The sequence below is a fragment of the Tinamus guttatus genome, unplaced genomic scaffold, assembly GCF_059628265.1.
Source record: "Tinamus guttatus ecotype Peru unplaced genomic scaffold, ASM5962826v1 Tinamus_guttatus_pri_ptg000253l, whole genome shotgun sequence".
NCBI lineage: Eukaryota > Metazoa > Chordata > Aves > Tinamiformes > Tinamidae > Tinamus > Tinamus guttatus.
The window spans coordinates 34,219-52,257 of record NW_028288787.1 but is presented as its reverse complement, the minus strand read 5'-3'; the positions used below and the strand labels follow the sequence as shown (position 1 = coordinate 52,257).

Here is an 18,039-nt window from a genome sequence, read left to right as displayed (position 1 = left end):
GGGATGAGTGGGTGCAAGGCATCAGAGAGGGGCTTGTGGAGGTGGCACTGCCAGCACCGGCCAGCAGTGCCAGCTGCCAGAGACTCCCAAGCCCAATCTGCAGGTTGGAGCCGTGCATGTGGCACAGGCACCAGAGCTGGTCCCATGCCAGCTGACAAGGGGCTGTGCCACGGAGCAGTGGGGCCACCTCCCAGTGCCTGCGCTGCTCTGGTGCTCCTGATCAGAAGCACAAGCAGTGCAAGCAGCGGCAGATGCAGGTGTCCAGGCAGCCTCTGTGTTCTGCAAAGCGGGGTGGTTGCTCATGTCGGCAAGGCCAGGCTGGATGGAGCAGGCTCCGGCGGCGCATCCTGGGCGGCATGCAGGGCTGCAGCGGCGCTGAAGCGGTGCAGGCGCGTGAAGCAGGTGCTGCAAGGGAAGGTTCAGGGTGACGTGAACCCTGCCAGGGTGCCGGCATGCCTCTCGGGGAAGGCCACGTGCGGAGGGGTTTCCCCCTTCTGGTCCCTTTCCTGCACCACAGCAGAGCACCACTTGAGCCTCCCCATCCCCAGCTCCCACAGGGCAGGGACTCCCAGTGCAGCCCTGGGGATGCACCTGCTTACCTCTGTGTTTCCACCCTTGGACCAGCCCCACTTTCCTCCTCGCACACTGCCTGGCCCAGCACATCCCACTCCCCAAGGGCTGCCCACAGAGCCGGGCGCAGATCAGGACTAACATACTCACTGCAGCAGGGGCAGGGCCAGCAGCTACCCCATCAGGAAAGGGCTGCTCGGGCCCGGTGCCTTCTCACAGATCCAGAAGTGCACGTCGTTGCCGCCATCACACTGAGCGGGTTTGATGCTCCCATGGCTTATTATGGCGCAGGACCCATTGGACTTCCACTGCCAGGACCTGCTGATGTGGCCAAAGGAGGGGGCGCCCCAGCCCCCCATCAGTAACGTCACAGGCCAAAACTTCAACCAGCGCATTCCCTACCCATCCTCGGGCACAACTCCCTGCTAGGTCTCAGCTGCCCACGCTTATGGCTGGGGAGGCATCTTGGCTCTGGAGTGTCCTGGGCCCAGGACACTTGCGCCACGGAGCCGCTGCCCTGCCCAGCAGGTGCTACCAGAGGCTGGCCAGGCCCTTGAGGCTGGTACCCGTCGAGACAGGCCCGTTCCCCGCCACTGCCTTCAGACACCACAAGAGGAAGTGGTGGTGAGGAGGGGAGGTGGCTCACGTGGCAGCAAGGAGTCCCAGCCCCTCTGCGGGCAGGAAGGCTTCATTCCCCCACACAGGAGAGGTGGGAGATGAATGTGGGACTCCAGTGCTTCATCTGGACCCCAAATGACACCTGCAGTTTCTTTTGTCCCCTATTCACATGTGCCTGCAGAGGCTTTGCAAGGCCTCAGCGTATGGCTGCTCCCTCCTCCCCTTAGTGCCACCTTGGTTGATGCCCTGGCAGTTGTGCCAGGGGCAGGGACCGGGCAGTGGTGGGATTATAAATCCCCTTAAAGCCCTGGGCTTTCCAGCAGGAGGTGTTTCCCTGTCTGCTCCTCTCTCACAAGAGAGTGCACAGAAATCAGCCTCCCAGTACCTCTCATAAAGAGAACCGTCGATCCAGATCCAGGCATCTGTCCCACCCTCTTCGCTTGGATCCTCTTCCTCCAGCCCGTACCCATACTCGAACCAGGGATAGCCACTCTTGTACAGCCCAATCCAGTACGGGGTATCTGAGTTCTTCAGGAAGTTCTGCGGGATGAAAAAGGCCCCTTACATTGGCTTCCCACAGCCAGGTGCCCGCTTCATCCCCCAAACCAAGGAAGGCCAGGTCTCCAGTGTCCACAGAGGGATCGTGTGAGGAGGAGGAGGGCAATGGGTCCCCACAGCGAGCTTTTCTCTCGCACCAGTGGCCAGCCCAGCAGAGAAAAGCCCATGAGATTCAGCCAGTTGCACTGCCGGCTGCTGGCATGGACCTGCCTCCCTGGCGCAGGACACTCCTGAGGGCTGCAATGTCCCTGCTCTCCACGGATCAACCCTGCACCTTCCCATCCCACCTCAGGACCCAATGGCCCCAGCCCCTGCCCTCGCCCCCATGCACAAGGTACCGGAACGGTCCAGCGGCTCCAGGATTTGGTGATAAGGAGGTGAGAAATTTTCGTATCACAATCTGCTCTGCTGTCCTCCCAGGTCTTCTTCTCCGCCGAGATGAAGAGACACTTGTTTCTGTACATCACCCAGCCCGAGGGACAGCAATCTGGGGGTAGGGGCAGCTCTCAGAGGGACTTTTGGCCTGATCCAGGGACATCCCCCAGCATTTCTCCAGCAGACATCACAGCAGCAGCATTTGCCTCTCATCCGGGCATGGATCACCTTTGGGCCACCCCATCCCCATGAGTGCTCCTGACTCACTGTTGCTCTGTCACGAGCTGCCTGTCCGCTATGTTACCCGTCCCTGCTCCACCATGGCCTCACCAATATTGGAGCAAGAGCGCAGGCTGCTGACGGTGCTCTCACTGGCATTGAGCTTCCCCTTCACATCCTGCAGCTCCTTCTCCACCGTCCTCAGGACCTCCATGGTGCGATCCAGCTCCAAGTCCAGGCTTTGCAGCTCCAGCTGGCTGCTGTTGCCCTCGAGCCAGGCGCGCTGCAGCTCCGCTCGTGCCTGCGCCACCTCCAGCCGCATCTGCTCCAGGCTCTGCTCCCGCAGGCTCGCCTGCTGCGAGAGGCGCCCGCGCTCGGCCGCGTGCGCGCGAGAGGCGTCCTGCAGCCTGCGGGTCACCTGCCAGTCTGGGCACAGGTGGGGAGCCGTGGGACAGGGTGCCCGGCAAGGGGTCACTGGCATTACCCTCACACGGGGTGCATCGTGTGCATGGCCACGCTGGGCACGGCAGGAAAAGGCAAGGAGGTGACCATGGAGGGTGGGAAGCGTGAGAAAGGGAAAGCAGGGAAGAATCTGGTCAGGGGGAGGGCAGGGGAGAGCAGGACAAGATGGGATGGAACAGAGCAACATGGGGCAGGGTAGGGAGGAGTGGTGCAAAGCTGGGCACAGTGGGGATGCGGAAAGGCAAGGCTGGAGGACAGAGAAGGCAGAGCCTGCAGGCTGGCTTTGGCAGGGGAGGGCAAGAGCAGAAAGGACACAGCTGGGAATCTGCGCAGTGGAAAGCAAAGGAGATACCTATGATGGGCAGGAGACAGAGGCCAGCACAGGGCAGACACCAGCGCTTGCTCCGACCAGAGTGAATGGGAATCTGACTGCCCAGATATTCACCCATGGGACCCCACCAAAGCTCCCATCCTCCCTTGACGCTGCCCGCCCGCGCCGCATCGCCGGCAGTGCGCAGAGCCGCCCCTACTCACAGCAACCGCCCAGGGTGGCAGCAATGGCCAGCAGCAGCAGGCAGGCTACTAGCAGCCCCACGGGGATGGACCGCAGCCGGCACCAAGGCCCTGCAAGACACAACCAGCTGCCACCATCACCTGCTGCCACCTCCGCCGTCACCGCAGAGGGCCATGAGCCTGGAAAGCCCATGCAGCCGCCCACCCTCCTGCCCCATAGCTGGTGCAGGCAGCAGAGTGGCAGGACAACGGCACACATGGAAGACATGGGCACTTCTTCTCTTCAAGGATAGGAGAAAGCGCTCCCTGATGCATTCCCATTCTCCACACCATGTCTCCCCGGGTGCCCCGGCTCCGCTGGGTGCTCACCTGGGCTGGGCTGGGGCCCCTGCTCGTCCTGCCCTGTGGGCGCCTGTCCCTGCTGCATGTTCTCGTAGGGGCTCTCCGCCTCGTCCATGCCCAGGGCTGTTGGAGGAAGGGAAGCGATAGCGGTTGAGTCTGTGAGGGCTGGGCCTGGGCTGGTCAGGCCAGGGCCCGCAGGGGCTCTCACCTGCCTCCAGGGCCTGGCAGGCCGTGCTGCGTCCTGTGGGCACCTTGGCAAACCTCAGGTCAGCATAAACCACGCTCTGAGCCATGTGGACAGGAGCTGGCAATGCCCTGGACCGCACCGGCTCCAAGCCTGCCTTGCTGGGGCTTGCTCCCCTGCGGTCCCACCGTCTCTCCGGGGTGTAAAGGAGAAGTGAGGTTGGTTTCTGTAGAAGCAGAAGTTTGATCAGGTCAGCACCAGATGGGACCAGTGAGGCACGGCCATTCTTATGAGTGCCCGCCCATTGGCTCTAGCACCACCACCTCATCTGCTCCACCACAGCCCCAAAAGAGGTCATGGGACCACAGAAGGTTGAAGTATCATGGCCTGTGGTTGGGGCATTGGGCTGAGCCCTGAGCAGAGCTAAATGGCCCAATGGGGCAAGCACAAACCCAAACTCATTGATCATGGGAGAAAGCAGTAGAGCAGGACTGATTGCGATGCAGGAGTGTATTGCTCTGGGGCTGTATAGATCAAAACCTGGAGATGCCCAAGGACGTAGTTTTCCTTTCACCTCCTCCCCACCCTGGGCCTTGCTCTCTATTTTCCTCATATCTAATGAGAATGTCTCATGTTCCAAAATCTGTTGTTACCCCTTGGCTTCTTCCTGTCCTAGAAGACCCCCAAATCTGGAGTTTCTCCAAAGTCTCATTAGGCAGCCATCAGCAGTAAGAACCCCTTTGCCTTTCCTTCCCTAAACTGCACAGTCTCACCACTCACAGCATCTCCTCATCCACCGTGACCTCCAGCCCTCTGGGGTCTCACTTAGCTAAGCTTGAGGTAGGCGCTTTTAGGGACAGCATAGATGTACAAGGACACAGGTGGAACAGGACCATGGTATTGTGAGGCTGCCCTCTAGCATCTCTGCAAGGTCAGTACAAGTCTTTCTTGACTGGAGGAAGGAAAGCATCACAGCCAGCTTTAACGAGCACGACGAGAGCTGGAAAACTTTACATTGAGCAGCTTCCACTCAGTCCCAGGAATAAGATGGAACTCATCCTCCTGGTGACAGAGCCCTGGAACAGGCTGACCAACTGTTCTGTGATTCTGTGATGTCTACTGCAGGCACTTAGAGGACATGGTAGCACTTTGGGAGAGGCAAGAGGGTTTTACTAGGGCAAGTGATACCTGCCCAACCTGACTGCTGGCTGCCTTGGGAGGACTGGATCAGGGACTAGGGGAGAGGTATGGGTGTCCTCCATTATGACAACTGCAAGACTTTGGACATGGTTCTTGTAGTGTCCTCACTGGCAGAATGGGGAGATCTGGCCAGAAAGAGGGGAGAGAAAGGTGGGTGGAAACATGGTTGGGCAGGAGAGCTACACAGATTGTTATCAGTGGCACCTCGTTCATCTGGTGAACTGTCACTAGTGATGTCCCTCTGGAGTTGATCCCAGGGCCAGTATTCCTTAAATTCTTCATTGGGACCCTGAATGCAGGATGGGGAAGGCCCTCAACAACTTGATGAGTTATATCAAGCTGGGGAAGTGGTTGAGCACACTGAAGAGCAGGACTGCCGTTCAGCAGGACCTGGAGAAATAGGGCATCTGTCTAACCAAGGTAAAGGCTGAGTCCTACACCTGGAAATGAGATGCCCTCTACACCATGACAGGCTGGAGCTGATGGATAGTCAAGGAAGCAACTGTAGACTTGGCAGGAACTTCTGTGAATAATCTCCTCCCTCCGGGCTACCTGCTCAAGCAGGGTTACCCAGAGCTAGTTGCCAAAGACCCTCTCCAAACAACTCTTGAATATCTTCAGGGATGGAGAATCTACTACCTGTCTGGGCAACCTGTTCAGTCACCCTCGCAGTAAAGATGTGCTTCTTATTTTCCAGTGATATTTCCTGTATCTCACTGTACCTATGCTTTCCCACAAACCCTAGAGCAAGATGCAGCAAGAGGACCATCTCCATCCTTCAGGGGGCCAACCTCAGAGAAACACGTTATGGCATTGCAGTAGGTCCCACCCTACCCTCGACCAAGGAATTTGGGTTTGTCCTTGCCCCATTGGGCTGTGCTTCTCTGCCCATGGCTCAGCCCAACGCCGGAGCTCTGGGCTGCGAAAATCCAACCCAGCTGTGAGCACAGAGGGCTGTAACTATTTTTGGGGATGTGGGAGGAGATAAGCTGGTGGTGCCATGGCCAATGAGAGGCGGCGCATAACCATGGCCATGCCTCACTGGTCCCATCGGATGCAGCTCTAAGCAAACTTCTGCTTCTGCAAAAATCAGCCTCACTTCTCTTTTTCACCCCAGGGAAATGGTGTGACCATGGGAGAGCACGGAGCAGCGAGGACAGGCAAGATTGTAGCCGGTGGGGTCCAGAGCACAGAGAGCTGCATGGCGCAGAGCGTGGTCTACGCTGACCTGCAGTTTGCCAAGGTGTCTGCAGGATGCAGCTCGACCTGCCAGGTCTCGGAGACAGGTGAGAGCCGTGGGAGCCGTCGGTGCCCGCCCGGCCGCGGCCCTCGCACACTCACCCGCTCTCCCTGCGGCCCGCAGCGCTGTGCGAGGATGAGGCGGAGAGCCCCTACGAGAACGTGCAGCCGGGGAAGGCGTCCGTGGGGCCGGAGGGGCAGGGGGTCCAGCCCACACCAGGTGAGTGCCCATTGGAGACGGGGCACCCGGCAAGGCTGGCACGGGGTGAGTGAACATGGGGGGGTCCCCCCATACGGGATGTGGGGCAGGAGGCGGGGGTTGCCGGAGGACGGGGACGTGCAGACGGGGCTCGCTGGCAGCACGTGGAGCACCGGGCAGCCGGGGCAGCACACGCAAGGCCAGCGGGAGGCCGTGCGCAGGCAGCAGCCCAGGCACGTCGCCTTCGCGGGTGGCAGCACTTCCCCACCGTGTCAGCAGCTGCTTTGGGCCCTGTATCCCCGGGGAGCTGCAGCGCGGGCCCACATCCCGTCCGGCGCACGCACGGCCCTCACTGAGTCCCCTCACTCCATCTGTGGGGCCGGGGCTGCGGGGCCCCCAGTCTCGCGGCTCTGTGGGCAGACAGAGGCGGCAGCTGATCCGGCATCGGGGCTGTCTTGCAGGGCCCTGGTACCAGCGTCGCTCTGTCCCCGCGGGGCTGCTGGCCGCCTGCCTGCTGCTGCTGGCCACGCTCCTCACCGTGGGGCTGTGCTGTGAGTAGGGGCTGCTCCGGCCATGCGGGGCCATGGGCGGCAAGAGGCAGTGGGCAGGGGTGAGCGGCAACAGGGAGGAGGAGAGGGTGCCCGGGAGCTGGGAAGGAGCCACGGGGTTGCCCGTTGGGGTGCTCCTGTGGCCGCGCTGTGGCTCCCTTGGGACACTGATGCCACCCCCGCCCGGGCGCCCCGTCCCATGGCTCCCCGCCTGTGCCCAGACTGGCAGGTGACCCGCAGGATGCAGGACGCCTCCCGCGCGCACGAGGCCGAGCGCGGGCAGCTCTCACAGCAGGCGAGTCTGCAGGAGCAGAGCCTGGAGCAGACGCGGCTGGAGCTGGAGCAGACGCAGCTGGAGCTGGTGCAGGCACGAGCGGAGCTGCAGCACACCTGGCTCGAGGGCAACAGCAGCCACCAGGAGCTGGGGCACTGCAACACAGAGCTGCAGCGCGTCTCGGTGGCCCTGGGGATGGTGGAGAAGGAGCTGCAGGACGTGCAGGGCAGGCTCAGCGCCAGTGAGAGCACCGTGAGCAGCCTGCGCGCCTGCGTGCAAACAGGTAGGGCCGTGGCGCCCCGGGACGAGGGCGAGAGCGACTGGGAGGTGCCGGGGGCCGTTCCTGTGCCTGAGCGCTGCCCCTGCCCCCAGAATGCTGCCCCTCGGGCTGGGTGCTCTACAGGGGCAAGTGCCTTTTCCTCTCGGTGGAGAGCAAGACCTGGAAGGAAAGCAAAAGTAACTGCGAAAGGCAAAGCGCTCGGCTCCTGGTGCAAGAGCCCTGGGAGTCATGGGAACTGCCGGTATGGATGGAGGGCGGCTGTGGCCACCCTGGCATGTGGTGGCGACGGCCAGGGCCACACAGAGCCCCGGGGACAAGAGGCAGCAGCAGATGCGGCACCGGGGAACCACGGGCATCTGCTGCTGCCAGCTCCGGCTGCCCATCCCAGCTGGTGGCTCGGCAGGAGCAGGGCTGGTCCCCACTCCTCCTGACCCCAGGTGACGCTGGGCAAAGGGGCAGCCGCTCAACACCTTCTCTCCCTGCAGAAGTTCATGGCAGGATGGAGTGTCGAATACTGGGTGGGCGGGATATATCCATACTGGAGAAGTCCAATTGTGTGGCTGGACAAGAGCTCATCTGAACCGTAAGCTCCCCTAGAGCTCCTAGAGCTGCTGTACCTTCCTGGGCCCGAGATGCCGGTCGCGGTCGCTGGCAGTGAGGCTAGTGCCGGGCACTGGCGACACTCCAGGCTTTCCCGCCAAGCTGTGGGGGCTGCCCTTGGGCACCAGCTGCGTGAGCAGAGCAGCAGGGCTGGGGCAGGCCCTTCAGGGCAGGCCATCCCTGCACCTCTGACCTGCCCCTTCCCTTCTAGGTCATACACTTACTTTTCATGTGGAAAAGTAGACTCTGGGAAAATGCAGCCATCCTACTGCTCAGACAAATTCCCATGGATATGTGAGAAGGCCCCAGAGCTGAGCAGCACCTTCGACACGTTTCCTCACTTGGCCAAAGGGTGATTGTGACTCCCCTGCCTCATCGCAGGACATGGGGACAGGATTTTTGGCTGCACTGAGGACATCCCGCAATGCAAGCATCCACCTTGCATCTTGCCTCAATCTGTTCCAAAGCTGAAAGGGGCAGTTTGGGAAAGAGTGTTTATTTTAAAGCAAGACTTTTGGAAAACAATCGGTATATTCCTCTCTCACATTCGTGTCCACTCTTGTATCCCCAAGCAGCTGCCCTCGGCCACCCAGACATATGTGCTGGCATGTCCTGGTCAGCACAGCTTGCAGCACCCCGGGGGCAGGGGACACTGGTACCAAGCCCTGCTCACCTGCTCGCCCTGTGTTGCGTTTGTCTGAGGCTGTCGACTGTGAATGGTTGCAATGTGCCTTTTGCACCTTTTTGGAGCGGTGATTGTTGATCCCCTTTGCGTCCTCAACATGTCCCCTGCTGAGAGTGCTCTGCACTGCCTGCATGCCCCCCACCTATTACACTGGTTCTTGGCAGCTCTTGTCCTGCCTTTTCCCCTCCCATCTTCACCTCCCATGGCCTCAACTTGCCTTTGGTAAAGGCTGTGTTGTGTGCCCAGGGAAGCTGCAGGCAGCAGTGCCATAAGCACGTGGCACTGCTTTTCCTTGTGCCATCTCCACCGCCCCCCATGGCTCCCCACTCCCCACCTTGGGGAGTTTTGCCTGATACCCCTGGCTGAGCACCTCCAGCATCGCTGACCCTGCTGTGGTCCGGGGATCACAGGCCTCTGGGTGGTGGGCCCGGCAAGGGCTGATGTGGCTGCAGGGCAGAGCCAGCAGCACCAGCCCTGACCACGTCCCACAGGCAGCTCCCAGCCCAGAGCAGGTCTTGAGACCACAGGATAAGTGGGGCTGCAGGGCTGAGCCCTGAGACCATCGTGGGAATTGGAGATGCAGTGGGAGCCCTGCAGTACAATGCAGGAGACATTGGGAAGGACGGGGGAGTCCTGAGATCAGAGGGAAAGATCTCTAAGAGCAGGGTGGTACTGGGGACCCCTGAGACCACAATAGGGTGAACAGGGGCAGGAGAGGGAGCTCTGTGCCAGGCCTGGCCATGGTGAGGCAGGGGTGTCCGGGAACAGCCCTCACCCTCCTTGTTTCCCACAGTGTTTCCAGAGAATTCACTTTTCAGAGAGGAATGCCAAGGTAGAAACCAGTTAGCAAAGCTGAACACCCACATTTGTGGCAGAGAGAAGGCAGTGTGGAAGGACACAGGTGGAGCAGGGCCAGGGCAAGTCTGGGACATTGGAATAGAGGACCTCTAGGCTACCCCTCCAGCCTCAGGTGTCCGGCCAACACAGCCTGTGGTGCCACTGGGCATCGTCCCTGCAAGGACACACTGCTGGCTCCTTGTCCCCAGGGGCTTCAGGCCCTTTGTAGCACAGCTGATTCATTCATCCATCATTACCCATCATCCATCCATCCATGAGCCCCAGCCTGTCCTGGTGTCTCATTCCCAGCTGCAGATTTCAGCCTTTCCCTTGGTTGCACATCTGCAACTCCCTGCCACCCCATTTCTCCAGGCCTTGCTGAAAGCAAGCCTTGCCCTCCAGAATAGCCACCACTCTGCCAACTTGGTACCACCATTCAACCTGCTGAAGACCTTCCTTATCCTGCATGCAGGCACTAAAGAAGGCTTTAAGGAATAAAAGAAGATGGACTCCAGTGATAAGATGTCACCAGTGGCATGTCACTGGCCTATAACAGAGCTCAATCAAGGGACAAGATGCAGCCATAGAGGGCAGCTGAGGGCAGTTGCTCAGAGTTGCAAGAGTGGGCATGAATATTGGAGAGGAAAATACCAATTGTTTTCCAAAAGTCTTGCTTTAAAATACACAGTTTCCCAAACTGCTCCCTTAGAGCTTTCCAACCGGGTTAAGGCAAGATGCAAGGTGGATGCTTGCATTGCAGGATGTAACAGGATGTCCTCAGTGCAGCCAAAAATCCTGTCCTCGTGTCCTGTGATGAGGCAGGGGAGTCACAATCACCCCTTGGCCAAGTGAGGAAACGTGTCGAAGCTGCTGCTCAGTACTGGGGTTTTCTCACACATCCATAGGAATTTGTCTGAGCAGCGCGCTGCACGTATTTTCCCAGAGTCTACTTTTCCACACGAAAAGGAACTGTGTGACCTAGGAGGGAAGGGGCAGGTCAGAGGTGCAGGGACAGCCCATCGTGCTCCCACCCTGCCCCAGCCCTGCTGCTCTGCTCACGCAGCTGGTGCCCAAGGGCAGCCCCCAAAGCCTGCCAGGAAAGCCTGGAGTGTCACCAGTGTCTGGCGCTGGCCTCACTGCCAGCGACCGCGACCGGCATCTCAGGCCCAGGAAGGTACAGCAGCTCTAGGGGAGCTTACGGTTCAGATGAGCTCTTGTCCTGCCACACAATTGGACTTCTCCAGTATGGATATATCCCGCCCACCCAGTACTCGACACTCCATCCTGCCATGAACTCCTGCAGGGAGAGAAGGTGTTGAGCGGCTGCCCCTTTGCCCAGCGTCACCTGGGGTCAGGAGGAGCGGGGACCAGCCCTGCTCCTGCCGAGCCACCAGCTGGGATGGGCAGCCGGAGCTGGCAGCAGCAGATGCCCGTGGTTCCCCGGAGTCGCATCTGCTGCTACCTCTTGTCCCCGGGGCTCTGTGTGGCCCTGGCAGTCGCCACCACATGCCAGGGTGGCCACAGCCGCCCTCCGTCCATACCGGCAGTTCCCATGACTCCCAGGGCTCTTGCACCAGGAGCCGAGCGCTTTGCCTTTCGCAGTTACTTTTGCTTTCCTTCCAGGTCTTGCTCTCCACCGAGAGGAAAAGGCACTTGCCCCTGTAGAGCACCCAGCCCGAGGGGCAGCATTCTGGGGGCAGGGGCAGCGCTCAGGCACAGGAACGGCCCCCGGCACCTCCCAGTCGCTCTCGCCCTCGTCCCGGCGCGCCACGGCCCTACCTGTTTGCACGCAGGCGCGCAGGCTGCTCACGGTGCTCTCGCTGGCGCTGAGCCTGCCCTGCACGTCCTGCAGCTCCTTCTCCACCATCCCCAGGGCCACCGAGACGCGCTGCAGCTCTGTGCTGAGGTGCCCCAGCTCCTGGCGGCTGCTGTTACCCTCGAGCCAGGCGCGCTGCAGCTCCACTCGTGCCTGCACCAGCTCCAGCTGCGTCTGCTCCAGCTCCAGCCGCGTCTGCTCCAGGCTCTGCTCCTGCAGACTCGCCTGCTGTGAGAGCTGCCCGCGCTCGGCCTCGTGCGCGCGGGAGGCGTCCTGCATCCTGCGGGTCACCTGCCAGTCTGGGCACAGGTGGGGAGCCATGGGACGGGGCGCCCGGGCGGGGGTGGCATCAGTGTCCCAAGGGAGCCACAGCGCGGCCACAGGATCACCCCAACGGGCAACCCCGTGGCTCCTTCCCAGCTCCCGGGCACCCTCTCCTCCTCCCTGTTGCCGCTCACCCCTGCCCACTGCCTCTTGCCGCCCATGGCCCCGCATGGCCAGAGCAGCCCCTACTCACAGCACAGCCCCACGGTGAGGAGCGTGGCCAGCAGCAGCAGGCAGGCGGCCAGCAGCCCCGCGGGGACAGAGCGACGCTGGTACCAGGGCCCTGCAAGACAGCCCCGATGCCGGATCAGCTGCCGCCTCTGTCTGCCCACAGAGCCGCGAGACTGGGGGCCCCGCAGCCCCGGCCCCACAGATGGAGTGAGGGGACTCGGTGAGGGCCGTGCGTGCGCCGGACGGGATGTGGCCCCGCGCTGCAGCTCCCCGGGGATGCAGGGCCCGAAGCAGCTGCTGACACGGTGGGGAAGTGCTGCCACCCGCGAAGGCGACGTGCCGGGGCTGCTGCCTGTGCGCGGCCTCCCACTGGCCCTGCGTGTGCTGCCCCGGCTGCCCGGTGCTCCACGTGCTGCCAGCGAGCCCCATCTGCACGTCCCCAGTCCTCCGGCAACCCCCGCCTTCTGCCCCACATCCCGTATGGGGGGACCCCCCCATGTTCACTCACCCCGTGCCAGCCTTGCCGGGTGCCCCGTCTCCAATGGGCGCTCACCTGGTGTGGGCTGGACCCCCTGCCCCTCCGGCCCCACGGACGCCTTCCCCGGCTGCACGTTCTCGTAGGGGCTCTCCGCCTCATCCTCGCACAGCGCTGCGGGCCGCAGGGAGAGCGGGTGAGTGTGCGAGGGCCGCGGCCGGGCGGGCACCGACGGCTCCCACGGCTCTCACCTGTCTCCGAGACCTGGCAGGTCGAGCTGCATCCTGCAGACACCTTGGCAAACCGCAGGTCAGCGTAGACCACGCTCTGCGACATTTAGCCGGGAGCGATGCCCGGAGCAGCTCTAGGTCAGGGACTTCTCACTTGTCTGCTCTGCTGCAATCTGGTGATAGGTTTGTGGCTGTGGTATTCGGGGTGGAGCCACTTCTTGACGTGTAGAAAAGCAGAAGTGCTCATGTTAGTTGCAAAATAGAGATCTCTCTTGGGCTGTTGCTGCTACAGGGAGGTCTACTTGTCCTCCATCCTGGGCTCTGCTCCCTACAGGGTCCCAGCCCTATGGTGCAGTGAAGAAGGATGTCATGTGCTCTCCCACATCACCCTGCCTCAGTGCTTACTGGCCACAGCAGGTCCATGTGTGCAGTGCCTCCAGTCTCCAGTGTCTGTCAGCACAGATGCATTGGTTGACCGTCTTCTCGGATACCTACAGCCCCATGCTGCAGGGTAGTGTGCAATAAGGAATGAGGAGCAATAAGGAATGAAATTCTGCCAGGGAAATCCTATGTGTGGCAGAACCTCAGGACAAAGGTGGAGAGAAGGGTGAACCAAGAAAATTGGATGAAAGACCCTTGAGTTTGTGGTTTCTTTAAGCTAATGTCACCGGCAAAGAACAGTGAGGAAACTAAAGATCAACACCAGGTTGTGTGAAGATGGACCCTGCTCCACATCCTGACCACAGGACAACAACCAGGTATCAAGGGTACGTTCTAAGGGAACACATGAAGGGAAGAGCATTAGGCTGGATTTACCTATGAGTGAGTAATAAATACACAATGTGGTCATGCTACACCTTGAGTCTGCACTTTTTTATAGTCTCCCTTAAGTTAGTCACCATGGAAAGAGTCCTCAGCCACAAGGCAACATGCAGCAGCCTTTCTTGGAGGCAATACAGCAGATGGGCGCCTGGCTCATTGTGACTTGGGTGACACAATGGGGACACCCACAAAGGGACCAAGTAGGCTTGGTGAGAGGCGGTGCAGGAAAAGGGGCATTAATATGTGGGACTAGAGGAGAGGATGAACCAGCACCATTTGCAGAAGCTCACAGGAGTGCAAGGCAAAGTGGTGCATGCGGTGGCTCTGCAGGAAAGGCAGTTGTCCCCAGCTGGTCTGGGTCCTGCACCCTTCCTGCACCTGCTCTCCTGCTTGCTGCAGGCAACAGGCTTCCTCTGCTCTTCATGGTCCCTACACTACTGGCCACCAGGATGAGGGCCAGGCTGTGACCCACTGTATACAGTGGGAGGGACGACTGGGGGTGCCTCTGCGAGAGTCACGTGCTGCCGACATGACCCAGATGGCCAGTATCAAACCAATGGCAGCACCCAGCACTGAGCAGGGCTTTCAGGCTCACACATCATCCCACCAAGAAGTGAAGCAAGTGCGTTCGCTGTGACCTTCATGGACTGCATGGGCACCAGGATAGGAACTGCTGCGCAGCCCAAGCCCTCTGTTGGGACAGGGAGGCAGAGGACCTGCAGAGATGCACTTCTCGGCTGCCTTCCCTGGGAACATGCAACCCTCTGGCAGTGGATGTCACAGCTCTGCGGTGACAGCACTGCCACCCCTCCAGCGTCCTCCCCCAAAGACAGCCACAGCATCCACAAGCCAGAGTTTATTGCCACCGTGCATGGATCTGGGCTGCGGGGGGAGAAGAGCTCTGCGTTACAGAGACTGCGGTCTGGGATGCCAAGTCAGGCGAGGCAGCATGTGACAGCAGTGGTGGTGTCCCTCTGCAACCACAGGGGCCAGGCTGGAGGTGCATGCTGGGGACCAGGTCACCAGGGTTTCACGCAGGTGTAGGTGGTGTTTCCCCAAAGAAAGGCGAGGGGTGAGGACGGCACCCGCTGCAGCGTCAGAGCACGCTTCTCGCACACCCAGCCACGGGCTTCACCACACAGGCCGCTCGACAGCCCCGAGCCGGACACCCTCCCACAGGCCAGGAAAGAGCTGGTGAAACGCTGGACTGGGAAGAGCCTGCATGGAGAGAGTGGGGAAAGGCAGGTTGGGGGTTAGACAGGATGGGAGTGAGGAGGGATGCAGGTGAGGAGGCGTGTGAGCAGGCAGAGCAGCTCCTCCTCCGCCAAGGGACTGGAGACTGTGCAGAGACACCACGGGAGCAAAGCTAACCCCCATGACGGAGCAGCGCCCCGCTGCCATCGTTCCATGATCAAGGTACCATCCCGATGTCTTCCCACCCTACCCCTGCCCATCCTGCATGCAGCACCCTGGGCCCATCCTGACAGGGCTCAGCATCAGATGCACCTAGGAGAGCTCTCAGGGCCCCAAGCTTGGGGACATCCTCTTGCTTGTCCCCAGAGCATGAACGCTGGCCTCTTCCCTCCCCTAAAATATCCTGTGCAGCCCCGGGGAGGGGGTTGGTGGCCAATGCAGGAGGCATATCCCTGCTTGCCTGCGCAATCCCTGTCCCCCAGTCACCTCCCAGGGCCCAGGGATGGCATGGGACACTGAGCAGCCCTGGCTGGGGGGTAACCTCACCCCTTCAGTGTGGTGCCATCCAGCCACTTCCAGTCAGCTCGGAGGCCGTCGCGTTTGAGCCCCACGTAGAACACATCCACACCGGACACACGCGCCAGGAACGCCTGCCACACAAGAAGGTGAGCGTGAGCATCCCAAAGGGCCAACCTGCTGTTGCTAGCATGGGGACATGCACGGCACAGCCATACCAAGGGCTCAGACAACTGCATGCCAGGACACGTGAACAAGCGCGTGTGCCCTCTTAGAGGGGTGGTCGTGCTGCACATGGGAAGCCACAGCAGCCAGGCAGGACGTCTGGAGCCGCGTAGAGCTGGGGGTCAGCAGGGTGCACTCACCAAGGTGCTGTTGTCTCGGATGGTGGCCAGATGCGCCTCTCTGGAGCAGCAGTCCTCTTTGCTCTGCTCCCAGGTCTTTTTGGCAGAGGAGAAGTAGTAGCACTGCCCTGCGTCCCACAGCCAGCCGGCGGGGCAGAACTGGCATCGTCCTGCACACCAGAAATGCAGCCTGCTCACAGCTTCAGGAACAGCCAGGACAGGAGAGCCCCCAGGGGCACCCACCAGCTCACAGCCCGGACATGGTGCTGATGCAGCAGGGAGTCGTGGCCTGCTCCTGCTGCTGCCCCACGGAGAGCACCCTACACTTGTGTCTTCCTCAGCTCCTTAATCCCATCTCCATCCCAGTGGGACTCTGCTGGCAGCCCAAGGGAAGTGGGTTAGTTACATGAAGAGACTGGCACAGAGAGGTGGGTCAGGGGAAGGAGGTTCAGGTTCAGTGGAGCAATACAAGGGTCCCCTACATCTGCAAAGTGCTGGAACTACAATCAGGATTTCAATTTTCCCAGGGCCAGTCTAAGGACAGCATCTGACACTGTCTGGCTCACAGATGCTCACAGCAGCAATTACCCTGCAACTTGCCTGCTGCTGGTGATGTGTCAAGGCAAAGCTGAGCAGCCCTGAGTATCTCCGAGGCAGCTCTCCAGGCCATGGGCAAGGATGGAGGGCCTCAGGCTGGGGACATGGTCTGGAGAGAGCCCCTGTCTCCAGCAGGGAGTAGGACCAGATCCAGCCCCTTGCAAGGGCTTGCCAGATCCCCTTCAAACTTTGCCCAAAAGCCCACTGTATTCTCCTACCTTGCAGAGTCTGTTGCCCATAGCTGAGGGTCTCCTCTGTGCTCCAGGGATCATAGGTGCAGCCTGACAGTTGCCCTAGAAGTACAGAGCAGGAGCACAGGAGTGTGCCTGCAGGCCCCATCCTGGGCTTTTGCTGCCAGCAGCACCCAGGGCTCACTCACTCCCATGACTGGGAACCCTCTGGAGCCATGGCCAGCCTGCAGCAAAAGGCTTGCCCCACTTTAGGGTAGCGAAACCTCCTGATGCCCTTGTAGCTCCCAGTGCGCTTCTGTGCCCATCACATGACAGACTTTCGCAGAAAGTGCTTCTTTCTCCCAGTTTCAGTCTCATGCTCTCGGGTCTGTCTTCACTTCCTTGCCAGGTGACAAGCGGGATGCCCCAGGGCCCTTCCTGAGCCCACGCTTTCCTCCCTGCTTTCACTCACCCTGCTTTCACTCACCCACTGGGATCTGCTCCTCCCCTCACCAATCCCACTCCTTGCCCCGGAGCCCTGAAGCTTGCATCCCCCTCAGCTCCAAAGAGGAAGTCCCAGCTCTGCATGCCGTGCTCAGAGGGGCAGGCTCAGGCTCTCACCCGGCGGTGACGGGACGTAAGCAGGTACTCACAGTGGAAGCTCAAGCCAACGAGGACGGTCTGCGCCAGCAGGAGCAGCAGGCAAAGAAGAGCCAGGCTGAGGGCTGCACAGCGCCAGGGCAGCTGCTTCATCTGCGGAGGAGCTGATGAAGGGAGAGATAACCTGGATGCCCAGGACTCTGTGGGAGTGCAACACGGACCCAGGAGGGCACCTAGGGAGCCTGTGTCTCTGCAGGCATTGGTGTCCTCCAGACCACCTCCCCCGGGAGCTTTTTGGCAGCGGTGCCAGAGCAGATCTCAGCACAGAGCAGGGTGGGAGCACTGCTGGGGGGAAAGGGCCCTGCAAAGACGAATGAGCTGCAGAAGGGCAAGGGGAAGTGGCAGGAGAGTAGGGGCGGCAACGGGGGCGAGAGGGACAGGGGATTGCCGTTACCTGGCGTGGAAGGGAAGTGCAGGTCAGCGTACATGACCCTCTCTTCCATCTCTCGGGCTCTTGTGGTGCACTGCATCAGCGAGGCAGCACAGACCTCCCTGCCCCCTCCAGTAGCTGGGAGTTACACGAAATGAAAAGTGTCGTTTCCTGCTAGCATGCCCAGAGACGCCCCCAAGGCCACAGCCTGGGCGAGCCCCGGGCAAGGCCAGGACCCAGGGGTTCCCAGCGTGAGGGAACCCAGCAGAGCTGCTGGCACAGCCCTCACCATTCTGCCACCGTATAGGTCGGGCCTCATGTAGGCTCCCCCTACCAGCCAAGTTCCCAGTTTCGTGGGGCATCAAACAGCGCCGCTCTGCTCCTCCTTGACCTCCTTGCTGGCCCATGGCACGTCGGAAGCTGTGGGCTGCCACGTCCTGGCTCTTCATGTGCTCTGCTTTTTTGGTCTGTTGCCAGGGCCTGGGGGGCTCTGTGTTACCCTAAGGAGCAGGTCCCATCCTCGCCCCCAAATTCGGCATGCTCTGAAGCAACGAGGCAACAGCGGCACTTTCACAGATGCGGTTTCTGCTGCCTTTTTTTGCATCAGGCTGCAGCTGCGTGAGCTCTGGAAAGCCCGTGGCCACCGG

General features: G+C 60.7%; 4 protein-coding genes across 5 annotated transcripts; 1 reads left to right on the top strand and 3 right to left on the bottom strand.

Annotated features, from left to right (window-relative positions):
* Window positions 1-743: 743 nt before the first annotated feature.
* LOC104580534 (B-cell differentiation antigen CD72) lies at window positions 744-3,965 on the bottom strand. The gene is made up of 7 exons (XM_088526702.1): window positions 3,866-3,965; window positions 3,685-3,780; window positions 3,337-3,426; window positions 2,452-2,766; window positions 2,085-2,233; window positions 1,574-1,728; window positions 744-888 (listed from the first exon to the last, which is right to left on the bottom strand). The coding sequence occupies exons 1-7, from the start codon at window positions 3,948-3,950 to the stop codon at window positions 744-746; spliced, it is 1,035 nt and encodes a 344-aa protein (XP_088382828.1). The 5' UTR covers window positions 3,951-3,965.
* Window positions 3,966-6,242: 2,277 nt separating this feature from the next.
* LOC148594357 (B-cell differentiation antigen CD72-like) lies at window positions 6,243-8,537 on the top strand. Its single transcript, XM_088526712.1, has 7 exons — window positions 6,243-6,327; window positions 6,405-6,500; window positions 6,941-7,030; window positions 7,249-7,584; window positions 7,674-7,821; window positions 8,051-8,164; window positions 8,393-8,537. Exons 1-7 carry the CDS (start codon window positions 6,243-6,245, stop codon window positions 8,535-8,537), a joined length of 1,014 nt encoding a protein of 337 aa, XP_088382838.1.
* A 2,368-nt stretch (window positions 8,538-10,905) lies between these two features.
* On the bottom strand, window positions 10,906-12,825 carry LOC148594356 (B-cell differentiation antigen CD72-like). The gene is made up of 6 exons (XM_088526697.1): window positions 12,741-12,825; window positions 12,568-12,663; window positions 12,037-12,126; window positions 11,483-11,818; window positions 11,166-11,393; window positions 10,906-11,000 (listed from the first exon to the last, which is right to left on the bottom strand). Exons 1-6 carry the CDS (start codon window positions 12,823-12,825, stop codon window positions 10,906-10,908), a joined length of 930 nt encoding a protein of 309 aa, XP_088382823.1.
* Window positions 12,826-14,560: 1,735 nt separating this feature from the next.
* Window positions 14,561-17,480, bottom strand: LOC104580032 (killer cell lectin-like receptor subfamily G member 1). Of its 2 annotated transcripts, XM_010227481.2 has the most exons (7): window positions 17,417-17,465; window positions 17,016-17,126; window positions 16,507-16,543; window positions 16,411-16,451; window positions 15,617-15,765; window positions 15,282-15,385; window positions 14,561-14,759 (listed from the first exon to the last, which is right to left on the bottom strand). In XM_010227481.2, the coding sequence occupies exons 1-7, from the start codon at window positions 17,463-17,465 to the stop codon at window positions 14,561-14,563; spliced, it is 690 nt and encodes a 229-aa protein (XP_010225783.2). The 2 variants fall into 2 exon arrangements, with proteins under 2 accessions (XP_010225783.2, XP_088382837.1); XM_088526711.1 differs by lacking the exon at window positions 16,507-16,543 and having other exon boundaries at window positions 16,411-16,491; window positions 17,417-17,480.
* Between the last annotated feature and the right edge of the window lie 559 nt (window positions 17,481-18,039).

Bases quoted from the DNA above. Each gene is read 5' to 3' on its own strand.
- LOC104580534 (XM_088526702.1), bottom strand. From the start codon at position 3,950: ATGGCTCAGAGCGTGGTTTATGCTGACCTGAGGTTTGCCAAGGTGCCC. The intron at 3,781-3,865 runs GTGAGAGCCCCT...TTCCTCCAACAG, and splicing joins CTGCCAGGCCCTGGAGGCAG to CCCTGGGCATGGACGAGGCG. The intron at 1,729-2,084 runs GTACCTTGTGCA...TTCATCCCGCAG, and splicing joins GGAGCCGCTGGACCGTTCCG to AACTTCCTGAAGAACTCAGA.
- LOC148594357 (XM_088526712.1), top strand. From the start codon at position 6,243: ATGGCGCAGAGCGTGGTCTACGCTGACCTGCAGTTTGCCAAGGTGTCT. The intron at 6,501-6,940 runs GTGAGTGCCCAT...GCTGTCTTGCAG, and splicing joins GGGGGTCCAGCCCACACCAG to GGCCCTGGTACCAGCGTCGC. The intron at 7,585-7,673 runs GTAGGGCCGTGG...CCCTGCCCCCAG, and splicing joins GCGCGCCTGCGTGCAAACAG to AATGCTGCCCCTCGGGCTGG.
- LOC148594356 (XM_088526697.1), bottom strand. From the start codon at position 12,825: ATGTCGCAGAGCGTGGTCTACGCTGACCTGCGGTTTGCCAAGGTGTCT. The intron at 11,394-11,482 runs GTAGGGCCGTGG...CCCTGCCCCCAG, and splicing joins GCGCGCCTGCGTGCAAACAG to AATGCTGCCCCTCGGGCTGG. The intron at 11,001-11,165 runs GTAGCAGCAGAT...CTCTCCCTGCAG, and splicing joins CAGAGCCCCGGGGACAAGAG to GAGTTCATGGCAGGATGGAG.
- LOC104580032 (XM_088526711.1), bottom strand. From the start codon at position 17,465: ATGGAAGAGAGGGTCATGTACGCTGACCTGCACTTCCCTTCCACGCCA. The intron at 17,127-17,416 runs GTAACGGCAATC...TCCCTTCATCAG, and splicing joins GCACTTCCCTTCCACGCCAG to CTCCTCCGCAGATGAAGCAG. The intron at 15,766-16,410 runs GTAGGAGAATAC...TCTGGTGTGCAG, and splicing joins TGGGCAACAGACTCTGCAAG to GACGATGCCAGTTCTGCCCC.